The sequence below is a fragment of the Oncorhynchus mykiss genome, chromosome 2, assembly GCF_057628025.1.
Source record: "Oncorhynchus mykiss isolate SJ-2025 chromosome 2, ASM5762802v1, whole genome shotgun sequence".
Classification (NCBI taxonomy): Eukaryota; Metazoa; Chordata; class Actinopteri; order Salmoniformes; family Salmonidae; genus Oncorhynchus; species Oncorhynchus mykiss.
The window spans coordinates 75733010-75746366 of NC_143023.1; the positions used below are offsets into that span (position 1 = coordinate 75733010).

At 46.1% G+C, this 13357-nt stretch overlaps 2 protein-coding genes across 3 annotated transcripts in view; both read left to right on the top strand.

The window, feature by feature from the left end:
• The first annotated feature begins 2134 nt into the window (after window positions 1-2134).
• Window positions 2135-4895, top strand: LOC110496246 (synaptotagmin-1). 2 transcript variants are annotated; one of them, XM_036934208.2, is made up of 8 exons: window positions 2135-2276; window positions 2542-2705; window positions 2892-3014; window positions 3213-3380; window positions 3498-3665; window positions 3935-4052; window positions 4148-4281; window positions 4415-4895. In XM_036934208.2, exons 1-8 carry the CDS (start codon window positions 2135-2137, stop codon window positions 4619-4621), a joined length of 1224 nt encoding a protein of 407 aa, XP_036790103.2. In that variant the 3' UTR covers window positions 4622-4895. The 2 variants fall into 2 exon arrangements, with proteins under 2 accessions (XP_036790103.2, XP_090063997.1); XM_090207871.1 differs by lacking the exons at window positions 2135-2276; window positions 2542-2705 and having other exon boundaries at window positions 2952-3132.
• A 3516-nt stretch (window positions 4896-8411) lies between these two features.
• otogl (otogelin-like) overlaps window positions 8412-13357 on the top strand; it is a 48504-nt gene continuing 43558 nt past the window's right edge. Inside the window, exons 1-8 of the mRNA XM_090215410.1 lie at window positions 8412-8518; window positions 8801-9006; window positions 9561-9685; window positions 9930-9979; window positions 10716-10822; window positions 11119-11227; window positions 11629-11725; window positions 13171-13303. Of these exons, the coding sequence (XP_090071536.1) occupies window positions 8412-8518; window positions 8801-9006; window positions 9561-9685; window positions 9930-9979; window positions 10716-10822; window positions 11119-11227; window positions 11629-11725; window positions 13171-13303 (934 nt within the window). The remainder of the gene's footprint in view (window positions 8519-8800; window positions 9007-9560; window positions 9686-9929; window positions 9980-10715; window positions 10823-11118; window positions 11228-11628; window positions 11726-13170; window positions 13304-13357) is intronic.

The window sequence follows — 13357 nt, forward strand, 5'->3', positions numbered from 1 at the left end:
TCTAAACTAATGACCCTCATATAGCACCTACAATCACTGAATATCTTCACCTTGGACACATTCATCAATCAATACAATGGCTCTGTCTGCAGAATATTCGGCAAGGTGAACAACAGGTTTGAAATCATACTGCTTCACAGAGGTCTGAGTTCTGCGTATGTGTGTGTTAATGTATGTGCGTCAATTGGTGCATCTCTATCTCTGGTCAAGGTGAACTGGGTGGGGCCGGAACTTGATACCAGCGTTGCTGCAGAAACCGCATCCTACAGTTCTAATTCAGGCAGCAGCATCTACACATAGAGTATCGACCTCTGGAAGCACACACACATACACACAATGCATACCGGTTTGCAGTATATACATGTACATGTGCAATCACACATACAAACAGTAATGTATATGTAGTATATGCATGCGCAGTCACACACAGGCATACCAGTCATCCAGTTGGAATGCTTTCTCCTGCTGAAGTCTCAGTATGCTAACGAGCCTATAAAAAGCCATGTCACCAAACCATGAATATTCATCCATGTCCAATGTCCCAGCGAAGGTGACCTGTAAGGGCGCAGAAGAGGTCACAAGGAGCAGGGCTTAGATTAGAGGGACTCAACCCCCTGGGACCCACCCCATCGGACAGCATACATATCCCCATACTAATACACACACGTTCACACAGCCAACCAGAGATGCCCTCTCTCTCCTTTCTCTCTTGCTCTCATTCCCCTCTTTCCTGTCATACCTGTGCTCCTTGTCTCAGAGACTCTGCTGAATGAACAGAAGGTTAAAACAAACAACAAGAAGCTGCCACCCCTCCTCACCTCCCGTCCTCTTTTCTGATCCTCTCCTCATCCTGTCATCTCTCTCTCTCTCTCTCTCTCTCTTTTTGTCTCTCTCTCTCTCTCTCTCTCTCTCTCTCTCTCTCTCTCTTTGTGTGTGTACCTGAGAGTCATACCTCTCTCGACCCTGCAGCCAGTCAGAACCAAGGCCAGGACATACACACAAAGGTAAGACTCCCTCTCGCCTCTCTTTCTAACTCTCTCTTTCTCTCCCAAGGTGTGGTCAGTGATGGTGGTTGAGGTGACGGGTGTAGTTGGGTTAGGGTTATAATTTTGGGTAAATGTTAGATTACAGTCGGTCAGGGTTGCAATGTTGGTTTAGGGATAGAAATTTGACTGTGGATCAGGGTTAATGTCATTTCCAGTTTTGGTTGTAAATGGGGGGATATCCGAACCATCTACAGTATGTTACAGTATGTTATCTTCAGCTTAACTCTTTATTTAATCAGGCAGGTCTAACTTCTTAGTTATAGTGAGGACCTAAGAGAGTGGGTTAGAGTGAGTGACAGAGTTTCGCCATGATGGAACAAACTCGTTATGAGACAATCCACTATGGAAGTGACTTGTCATGCACTTGTAGTATTACCTATTAGTAGCATAGCATGCGGAAGACAAGCAAAACATCCTAAATAAATCCAAAGTGATTTTCTTCCTGATTAGCAACAGTGATTAGTGTAGTTGTGTCTCTAGTGATGACATGATGATATCAATGTCATTGCGTATTACATTTAAAAATATACATATATTGTCACATGTTGTTTTACACTAGTTATAGAATGCTAGACTGTCTTCATTGAATATTTTCTGCTAACATTGATGAAGGTTAAGAGCTGAGTGAGTCAGTTTCCCAGACTCAGATCTGAAAAACACAGAAGGGGTAGGGATCAAGGTGAAGGGGTAGGGATCAAAGTGAAGGGGTAGGATGTGAATTGGAACCGTCCCTACTCTGGACTAAAAACATTCTCACCTCCTCTCTCCAGAGATCAGACACTCATGATGTCCTTTCTCTGTCCCCCTCTCTTCCTCCACACCTCCCCCCCATGTGTTGTGTTGTCAGCAGGTTTGACAGGGGACAGGGTTGTGTATCTTATGTACAGCTGGCCTTAGTGCCAGACCAGCAGAAACACAAGAGGCTGTCTGACACACACACAACTATGACCACTCTATAACACATATACGGCTGGATGTTTCTCCAAACTTGGTGCTGATCATTAATATACAGTATTCCACACTAGTTTTGTAATAAGTGTCTATTTGAAAAGTTTGTCATTCTCTCTGTGTCTTTCTCTCTCTAGATGATGACAAGTAGTCGTAGGGCCACCCCGGCACAGCCCAGCCCCTCACACCTGTTAATCAACCCCAATGCCTCTGCAACCCCAGAACCTGGGCCCGGAGGCCACACCTCCACAAAGTTTATGAGCGAGTTGCACTCCCTCCACAGTGAGTAACAACCAATCAGGGGTGGGTCTCTAGAGCCTTCGTAGCACTAAGTTCATTTTTAGAACCAAGTGCAGTTGAAGTACTCAACTGAGAAATAAAATACTCTCACAAGCTAGTGAAACCCTCCTGTGTTATGTAAAACATTTGCTATTAATGTATTATTAACTGTGTGTGTGTGTGTGTGTGTGTGTGTGTGTGTGTGTGTGTGTGTGTGTGTGTGTGTGTGTGTGTGTGTGTGTGTGTGTGTGCGTGCGTGCGTGCGCAGTGCCCTCATGGGCTATAGGAGCTCTATGCGTGGTGAGTGTGTGTCTGGTGTTGTCATGCTGTTTGTGTGTCTGGAGGAAATGTCTGAAGAAGAAAGACAAGGACACAGAGAAGGAGAAGAAGGGCTTGAACATGGACACTGAGCTGGAGGGAGGCACCTCTGAGGTATACATACACACACACATAGCAGAGTATCAACTCCCTGTGGAGCGCTGCACAGAAACGTTTCATAAAAAGCGCGGCTAATTACAACTGAGGCTGTGTATGTCTCTGCTGGTTACTGAGTATCAGGTTTCATTTATGTGTGTATATGTGTGTGTGTGTGTGTGTGTGTGTGTGTGTGTCCTTTAGCCCCTGAAGGATGAGGGTGACACAGAGACCGGATTGACTGGCAGGGAGGAGGAGGAGCCTAAAGAGGAAGTGAAGTTGGGCAGACTGGAGTTCTCAATGGACTACAACTTCACAGAGAACACGGTGAAGACTCCTTGTTTCAATCCCTGCTCTAACACATCTGATTCAGCTAACCAAGTGGAACAGCAGATTAACCAGTCTGAGGAACAACAAATCACTCCATCAGAGACATGATATAGATGTGGGTAAATTCTCTCTCCCTCTCCCTGTTTCCTCCCTCTTTCCTCACCCTACCCTCTACCCCCCCCTCCCTGTCTGTAGTTGGTAGTAGGTATCCTGCAGGCCTGTGATCTCCCTGCCATGGACGTTGGGGGAAGTTCAGACCCGTATGTTAAACTCTGCCTTTTGCCAGACAAGAAGAGGAAGTTTGAGACTAAAGTCCACAGGAAGACACTCAACCCAACCTTCAATGAGACTTTCACCTTCAAGGTACACCTAATTCCTGACCTCTGACCTCTAAACCCTAACACTGACTCCACATTCAACAAAGTGTTTGTGTGTGTATGTGTGTGTGTGTGTGTGTGCATACTGTATGTGTGTGTGTAGGTACCGTACAGTGAACTGGGAGGCAGGACTCTGGTGATGACAGTGTATGACTTTGACCGTTTCTCTAAACACGACGCTATTGGAGCGCTACGAGTACCAATGAGCAGCCTGGACTTCAGTCAGATGACACAGGAGTGGCGGGAACTGAAGAAGGCAGAGAAAGAGGAGGTGAGAATGGAGAAATTAGGAATATGGTGAAAAAAAATATATTGAAGAGATATATATATATATATATATATATATATATATATATATATATATATAGATAAATAGGAAAGAAAGTCAAAAAGTTACAAATCATTTAACCCCACAAAATTAAACAAATAATTCACAGAAAGAAAGAAGAAAACAAAAATGTCAGTATTCCCCCTCCCATACCTCTTACCCTCGCTCTCCCTCGCTCTCCCTTCCCCACTCCCCTTTCTCTCTCTCTCCAGTCAGAGCGTCTGGGTGATATCTGTCTTTCTCTGAGGTACGTTCCTACAGCAGGGAAACTAAGCATTGTCGTCCTCGAGGCCAAAAACCTAAAGAAGATGGACGTAGGAGGACTATCAGGTGAGGCGCTGTGTGTGTGTGTGTGTGTGTGTGTGTGTGTGTGTGTGTGTGTGTGTGTGTGTGTGTGTTAGGCTGATCTCTGTCTCCTCTGTCAGACCCCTATGTAAAGATACACCTTCTGCAGAATGGAAAGAGACTGAAGAAGAAGAAAACCAGCATCAAGAAGAACACTCTCAACCCTTACTACAATGAGTCCTTCAGCTTCGAGGTGCCTTTCGAACAGATACAGGTATCCTCTCTCACCACACAAAAACACGCACAAACACACATGCACTCTCTCTCTCTCTCATCCCTTACTACAATGAATCCTTCCTCATTGAGGCCCTTCGAACATAGGTTTGTGTCTGTGTTTGTGTGTGTAGAAGGTGCAGGTAGCAGTGACAGTGTTGGACTATGATAAGATTGGGAAGAATGACGCTATCGGGAAGGTTTTTCTAGGCGGAGCCAGCAGCGGCACAGAGCTCCGTCATTGGTCAGACATGCTGGCCAACCCCCGCCGGCCCATTGCTCAATGGCATGGCCTCAAAGCAGAGGATGAAGTCAACGCTGAGCTGGCTGCCAGGAAGTGATGTCACATCCCTAGGCAGCTCTCTGTAGGAGACTACTTTATATTGATGCATACTGACTTTGCCCTTCTACTCCTACCCACTTATAAACTCCCAAACCCTGATACCCATCCACCATTCATGACCCCCCCCCCCCCCCCCCCCCCCTCCCAAACCCCTCCTCTACTGTGTAAAGTATTTAAGACACATTACTATCTGGGACATTAGCATGTATATAGCATGATAATACTGTGAAACATGTACATTATACTATGTTATTAAACATTCTAAGATTGTTGCTCTGTAAATCTTCACTCACATCAGATTCACATCACTGGCCAGCAGAGGGAGTCAAAGTCTTACACACACACACACACACACACATATATATATATATATATAAAACGCACACACACAGTTACACACACACACACGATCGATCTTATTTCTAATAAAATTAAAGTTGAATTACTGAAAATCATACAGATTGAACCTTAAAGTAGGACTACATTTAAAAAAAAATCAAAAGTAGGCTACATTATTCAGTTATTGCATTTGTAATGTCCTAATCTCAGATAATCTATCTACTTCAGTTAGGCCACTATTTTCCTGTGCAGAGAGTTGCGGTATTTCCGTCTTTCAATTGGTTTGATGTCACTTGTTTGGTACAAAAACTATGCACACACACACACACGCACACACACACCCAACACCTGCGCGCAAGTGCACTCATCATCCATCTGAGGGGCTCGCTCAACTTCCTCTGTGCGCGTGGATGTCAACCGCGGGAAACTCGGTAACGAAAAGAGATCACTACTCCCCAGTCTGTCCTGTGAAATGTTCCGTTAACCTCCGGGTGGATGAGCTCTGAGATGAACGGTCCGCGGAGAGTCAAACTGTTTCTTCTTTCGTGGTATTCAGTCCTCCAGCTGCTGACAGCACAAGGTGGGTCTCCTAACGACACATGCGCATAATCCCAATTTCATCATTTTTACAGCTGTCTCATTTATCCAGTCTTTCAGCACTTTTGACATTTTAAATGTGCTATAGCCTACTAACTTAATTTCAGAGGCCAGCAATTTAGGATCTGCGCTATATCCGTGATCTCGATTTAAAACGTTTATTAACGTTTGAACATTATGAAATATCGGATCATTTTACTGTTATTATTATCAACCGACACTGTAGTTGTGTAAATACTTGTTATTTATGCTGTTTAAATATGTGCAATACTGATTCTACTGATATGCTGGAATGGTTCTGCATTGTGAAGATTAGATGTCTGTTGTTGTAGATATATTTGTTATGTGTTGTGATAGTGAAATGTGAGCCTGTACATTGTGATAGTGATATGTGAGCCTGTACATTGTGATAGTGATATGTGAGTCTGGACATTGTGATAGTGATATGTGAGCCTGGACATTGTGATAGTGATATGTGAGTCTGTACATTGTGATAGTGATATGTGAGTCTGTACATTGTGATAGTGATATGTGAGTCTGTACATTGTGATAGTGAAATGTGAGCCTGTACATTGTGATAGTGATATGTGAGCCTGTACATTGTGATAGTGAAATGTGAGCCTGTACATTGTGATAGTGATATGCGAGCCTGTACATTGTGATAGTGATATGTGAGTCTGTACATTGTGATAGTGAAATGTGAGCCTGTACATTGTGATAGTGATATGTGAGCCTGTACATTGTGATAGTGATATGTGAGCCTGTACATTGTGATAGTGATATGTGAGTCTGTACATTGTGATAGTGATATGTGAGCCTGTACATTGTGATAGTGATATGTGAGCCTGTACATTGTGATAGTGATATGGGAGCCTGTACATTGTAATAGTGATATGGGAGCCTGTACATTGTGATAGTGATATGGGAGCCTGTACATTGTGACAGTGTGTGGGATGTTTTATTGATGGCATTTTCTTGTGTTTAGAAGCTCAGAGCCAACTGACAGAGACAGACGGAAGACTTCAGAGGTGAGATGAGTGGATGAAAGGAAAAGAGAGACTCATCCCCTCCGGGGATTTATTAATTCAATGTCATGACCAAGCTGGTGTGTGTGTGTGTTTGGCTGTATTCAAGTGGTCTTAAGTACATTTTACTTCAGTTTGCATGTTTCTTTTCATAATGTACGTTTCTCTGTGTGTGTGTGTGTGTGTGTGTGTGTGTGTGTGTGTGTGTGTGTGTGTGTGTGTGTGTGTGTGTGTGCACGCAGGAGGGCTAATGCACTGCGGAGGAAACGGGATCTCCTAGGGGAGGAGGTAGGTACACTACACCTAAGAGAACCAGAGGTCAGGACTCACTCAACACACTGACCAGCACAAAGATGCCTTTGTAGGACACACACACACACACACTGGGGCAACTACACTAACAGGGCTAGAGATACACAGCGGTGTAGTGGAGGGTAAAGGCCACATTTTGTTTTGCACGGTTGTTACCCACCTTTTACAGAAAAATAGCATTGAAAGTACAGATTGTTACTTGTTTCACCGCGACAGGCTACCTATTTCTTTACCACTACATCATTGGATACACACATACTACACACACTGAACACACAGTGTGACAGATTCACAAACTGGGACTGGTAGGTATGTATGTGTGTGCTCACCAGTGCTCTCTCCTCTCCAGACATTCAGTCCTCTTCTCTCTGAAGCAGCTCTCCCTCGCAGTGTTCTACATAATTACACGGCCCGCGATGCCTCCTCAGGTAGACACACACACGCACACAGGGTGAGGTTGGGTCAACGCGGCTACAGAAAAGACTGAAAAGCAGTCTGTCTTGTAAAGAATCATTTGTTCTCAAAAGTCTTTCCAGAGAAGATTGAGGAAAGATTGCGTGTGTTTTACCAGAGTACTGTGACTGTCTGAATGGGGGCTGGTGTCAGGAGGGGGGCGTGTGTGACTGTGCACAGTTCCAGGCCCTCGGAGACCGCTGCCAGATCAGTGAGTAACACACACACTCCACAATGCATGTCTCATTTTTGTGTGTGCTTAGTGCGTGTGTGTGTGTGTGTCTACATGAGGGTTAGACTGACACGTCAATCAACAATCATTAATAAGCTGCATTAAATTAATAACCACACACACACACATACACACAAACACCCCCTAGTCCATATAGTGTGTGATTAAGTCTGAAAGATTAGGGTTGAGTTTCTGTAGACTACATCAGAACTGGATCTAGTACAGCCTCTATACTTGTAGCTTGCCTGAGAATTTAATTAGTGTTTCCCTTGCCCAACTATGGTTGGTTTTGGTGGGTTTGGTGGCGCAACGGTAATATGAAATGTTGCTGTTGGGTTCTTGTCCCGGGTATGGCAGACAGGGACCACCACTGTTACACAGTGTTCCTGTTAACCAAATACCTACCTGGTTAAAGTACCACCACAGCACCACCACTGTTACACAGTGGGTCTAGTTGGCAGGTCTGGGAATAGTGCAGAGACAGGGGTTTCCTGGAACTGAGCAGCTTTTAGTGAGCTGGCACTGTGAGCAACCAACCTCTCCATAGCCTCCTACACACAAAGACAGACCAGTGCACCTGCAAGCTGATTCAGAGTTGAGATAAGCATACACAACTCTGTGTGTGTGTGTGTGTGTGTGTGTGTGTGTGTGTGTGTGTAGTTCCTAACCAGGGCCAGGACAGAGATGGGATATGCAGGTCTTGGGGTCAGTACCACTATGAGACGTTCGATGGCAGCTACTTCTACTACCCTGGAACCTGCTCCTACATACTGGCCCAGGACTGCCGCTCAGCCACACCACAGTACACAGTGTGGGTCCATAACAGCCGTATGTGTGAGGGCAGTGTGTACTCCTGTCCCAGGGCTCTCAGTCTCTTCTTCCCCAACGAGGAGGAGATCCACATCTCTGGATACCAAGTCCACCAGGGGGGTCGCAGGTGTGTGTGTTTGTGCTTCATAATGTGTGTGTGTGTAGGGCGGCAGGTAGCCTAGCAGTTAGAGCGTTGGTCCATTAACCGAAAGGTCGCTGGTTTGAATACCCAAGCTGACGAGTTGAAAAATCTGTCGATGTGCCCATGAGCCAGGCACTTAACCCTCATTTTGTCCCGGGGCGCCGTACTACTATGGCTGACCCTGTAAAACAATATGTTTCACTGCACCTATCTGGTGTATGTGACAATAAAGCATCGTAAAAAAAAAAAAAATCTGTGTGTGTGTAGGCTGATCCTACCCCAGACTATAGGAGGTGTGTTTATAGAGCGTTTGGCTGACTACCTGCTGGTGAAGAGCGTGTTTGGCTTCTCTCTGGCGTGGGACGGGGGGAGCGGAGTATATCTGAAGATGTCTGAACAGCACCATGGCACCCCCTGTGGCCTCTGTGGGAACTACAACAACCTGCCCAACGATGACCTCACCACAGCCCGCGGTGAGACACACACTCGCACACCTCATCAAAGCCCACTGTAAGACTGGACAGACGGGTCCAACCAGTCTCTTATCCTCCCTCCTCCATCCATCTCTTATCCTCTCTCTCAGCACCCAATCATCCCTCCATCACAACCTTTCTCCTCTCAGCACCACAGGGAACCATTCTAGTTATTATTACTGAGGGGGAGGCCCTAGTCCTGTAACCTGAGAGGAGAGGAGAGCAGAGAAATGGGCAGAAGGTTGCTTAGTGGTTAAGAGTGTTCGGCCAGTAAACTAAAGGTAACTAGTTCGAATCCCACTTCTGACTAGGTACAACATCTGTAGATGTGCCCTTGAGCAAGGTACTTAACCCTAATTGCTCCTGTAAATCGTTCTGGAAAAGAGCGTCAGCTAAATGACATGAAGGTAAATGAGAAAAGATGGAACAGAGGAAACCAGAGGAGAGAGTCGTTCTTCTAATATACAGTTGTTCTATTATATTGGATTATAGTCAGGCATGTAGAAGGAGGAACCTTAACCGTGTGTACGTGTTGTGTACGTGCCTGTGTGTAGGTGTGCAGACAGAGGAGCCAGCAGTGTTTGCTAACAGCTGGTCAGTCGATCTGCCCCATGAAAGAGGCTGCCCTCTAGTGGACATAGACTTCACTGGACCCTGCCACTCTGAGTCTGACATGGACGTAAGACCTGTCTGTCTGTCTGTCTGGAACCCTGTTGCTTGAACCTGGCTTGTCCATGTACCTGTGTTATGTGTGCTTATTTCTGTGTTTTATTGTAATATGTTGATGTAAAAATGTGTGTGTGTGTGTGTGTGTGTGTGTGTGTGTGTGTGTGTGTGTGTGTGTGTGTGTGTGTGTGTGTGTGTAGGATGCCATAGAGAAGTGCAGTGCTCTCCTGTTCTTCCCCTTCCTGTCCTGTCATGAGAACATCGACCCAAACCCCTACGTGGCCAGCTGTGTCTCCGACCTCTGTGTGTAAGTCACTCCAGAGTATTCATGTGTCCTATAAGTCAGAGGGTATTTGATTCCTCAATGTCGTCAGAGTGTTCTCTGGCTGTTCTCTGACTGTTGTCTGACTGTTGTCTGGGGGTTATCTGAGTGTTGTCTGACAGTTGTCTGGGGGTTATCTGAGTGTAGTCTGACTGTTGTCTGGGGTTTATCCGAGTGTGGGTCTGACTGTTGTCCGAGTGTTGTCTGACTGTTATCTGAGTGTTGTCTGACTGTTACCTGAGTGTTGTCTGACTGTTATCTGAGTGTTGTCTGACTGTTATCTGAGTGTTGTCTGACTGTTGTCTGGGGTTATCTGAGTGTTGTCTGACTGTCGTCTGGGGGTTATCTGGGTGTAGTCTGACTGTTGTCTGGGGGTTATCTGAGTGTAGTCTGACTGTTGTCTGGGGTTATCTGAGTGTAGTCTGACTGTTGTCTGGGGTTTATCCGAGTGTGGGTCTGACTGTTGTCCGAGTGTTGTCTGACTGTTATCTGAGTGTTGTCTGACTGTTACCTGAGTGTTGTCTGACTGTTATCTGAGTGTTGTCTGACTGTTATCTGAGTGTTGTCTGACTGTTGTCTGGGGTTATCTGAGTGTTGTCTGACTGTTGTCTGGGGGTTATCTGGGTGTAGTCTGACTGTTGTCTGGGGGTTATCTGAGTGTAGTCTGACTGTTGTCTGGGGGTTATCTGAGTGTAGTCTGACTGTTGTCTGCTGTAATCAGGTCAGATGAGGAGGAGACGTTTTGCCGTGCGCTGGTGGAGTACACACGAGCCTGCAGCCATGTAGGATACCCTGTACGAGAGTGGAGAGACAGCTTCCCTTCCTGCAGTCAGTAATGTTACACTAATAACCCAAACCTTCAACTAACCTAGAGCTAACTTATTACTACAGTCAGTCTTTCATTTGACTGTTCCATAGATGATGGCTGTGAGGAGAGTTTTGTCCATAGAGACTGTATCAGCTGCTGCCCTCCAACCTGTACCTTTGATAAGGAGTGTCTAGGAACTAACCTGCACTGTCTGGATGGATGCTACTGCCCTGATGGTACGCTCATACACTCATACACACACAGACAGAAACGCACACACACTCCCTCTCACGCTCTGTGTGTCCGTCTGTCTCAGGGTTGATTCTGCAGAATGGGACGTGTATCGCTGTGTCTCAGTGTCCTTGTGTCTACCACGGCACCTCATACACACAGGGACACACTCTGGAGCAGGGCTGCAGCGTCTGGTGAGTGTGTGTGTGTGTGTGTGTGTGTGTGTGTGTGTGTGTGTGTGTGTGTGTGTCACTAACCTGTGGTGTGTTTACAGTGTGTGTATGGGGGGAGTGTGGAACTGCACGGACAACAACTGTACAGGTGAGCTGATCATGTCATACAGTATATCATCACAGCTCATTAGTGGGACGATACAATATCACACCCTCTCTCTCTCTCTCTCTCTCTCTCTCTCTCTCTCTCTCTCTCTCTCTCTCTCTCTCTCTCCTCTCTCTCACTCTCTCTCCCTCTCCCTATCTCTCTCTCTCCCTCTCCCTCTCCCTCTCTCCCTCTCCCTCTCCCTCTCTCTCTCTCTCTCTCTCTCAGCGGAGTGTTCAGTAGTAGGTGACGTGTTTGTGACATCGTTCGATGGGAGGATGTTCCTGCAGCCAGGAGCGTGTCAGTACGTCTTGGCCAAGAGCCGCAGCGGCAGCAGATTCACTGTTACACTGCAGTATACCACCTGCACAAAGGTAACACACACACACACACACTGCAGTATACCACCTGCACAAAGGTAACACACACACACACACACACTGCAGTATACCACCTGCACAAAGGTAACACACACACACACACACACACTGCAGTATACCACCTGCACAAAGGTAACACACACACACACACACACTGCAGTATACTACCTGCACAAAGGTAACACACACACACACACACTGCAGTATACCACCTGCACAAAGGTAACACACACACACACACACACTGCAGTATACCACCTGCACAAAGGTAACACACACACACACACTGCAGTATACTACCTGCACAAAGGTAACACACACACACACTGCAATATACCACCTGCACAAAGGTAACACACACACACACTGCAATATACCACCTGCACAAAGGTAACACACACACACACTGCAATATACCACCTGCACAAAGGTAACACACACACACACTGCAATATACCACCTGCACAAAGGTAACACACACACACACTGCAATATACCACCTGCACAAAGGTAACACACACACACACTGCAATATACCACCTGCACAAAGGTAACACACACACACACACTGCAGTATACTACCTGCACAAAGGTAACACACACACACACTGCAATATACCACCTGCACAAAGGTAACACACACACACACTGCAGTATACCACCTGCACAAAGGTAACACACACACACACACACTGCAGTATACCACCTGCACAAAGGTAACACACACACACTGCAGTATACCACCTGCACAAAGGTAACACACACACACACACACTGCAGTATACCACCTGCACAAAGGTAACACACACACACACACACACTGCAGTATACCACCTGCACAAAGGTAACACACACACACACTGCAGTATACTACCTGCACAAAGGTAACACACACACACACTGCAATATACCACCTGCACAAAGGTAACACACACACACACTGCAGTATACCACCTGCACAAAGGTAACACACACACACACTGCAGTATACTACCTGCACAAAGGTAACACACACACACACTGCAATATACCACCTGCACAAAGGTAACACACACACACACTGCAGTATACCACCTTCACAAAGGTAACACACACACACACACTGCAGTATACCACCTGCACAAAGGTAACACACACACACTGCAGTATACCACCTGCACAAAGGTAACACACACACACTGCAGTATACCACCTGCACAAAGGTAACACACACACACTGCAGTATACCACCTGCACAAAGGTAACACACACACACTGCAGTATACCACCTGCACAAAGGTAACACACACACACTGCAGTATACCACCTGCACAAAGGTAACACACACACACACACTGCAGTATACCACCTGCACAAAGGTAACACACACACACACTGCAGTATACCACCTGCACAAAGGTAACACACATATACAGCCTAACACACTTGTGTGTGTGTAGGCCCAGCAGCAGGTGTGTATCCAGTCAGTGACGGTGGTTCTGGATGAAGATGTTAATCACCAGGTGACTCTGACCCGAGAGGGGGAAGTGCTTATTGGGGTCAACCCCGCCCCCGCTTTGCCCTACACCGGTGGTATGATACAATAAACTTGATTGATTCCTTTAATAATACTCCTCTGGTATGTAG

Excerpts from the sequence above, each read along its gene's own strand:
- LOC110496246 (XM_036934208.2), top strand. The coding sequence starts at position 2,135 with ATGACAAGTAGTCGTAGGGCCACCCCGGCACAGCCCAGCCCCTCACAC. Across the intron at positions 3,381-3,497 it reads ATGAGACTTTCACCTTCAAG|GTACCGTACAGTGAACTGGG; the intron begins GTACACCTAATT and ends GTGTGTGTGTAG. Across the intron at positions 4,282-4,414 it reads TGCCTTTCGAACAGATACAG|AAGGTGCAGGTAGCAGTGAC; the intron begins GTATCCTCTCTC and ends TTGTGTGTGTAG.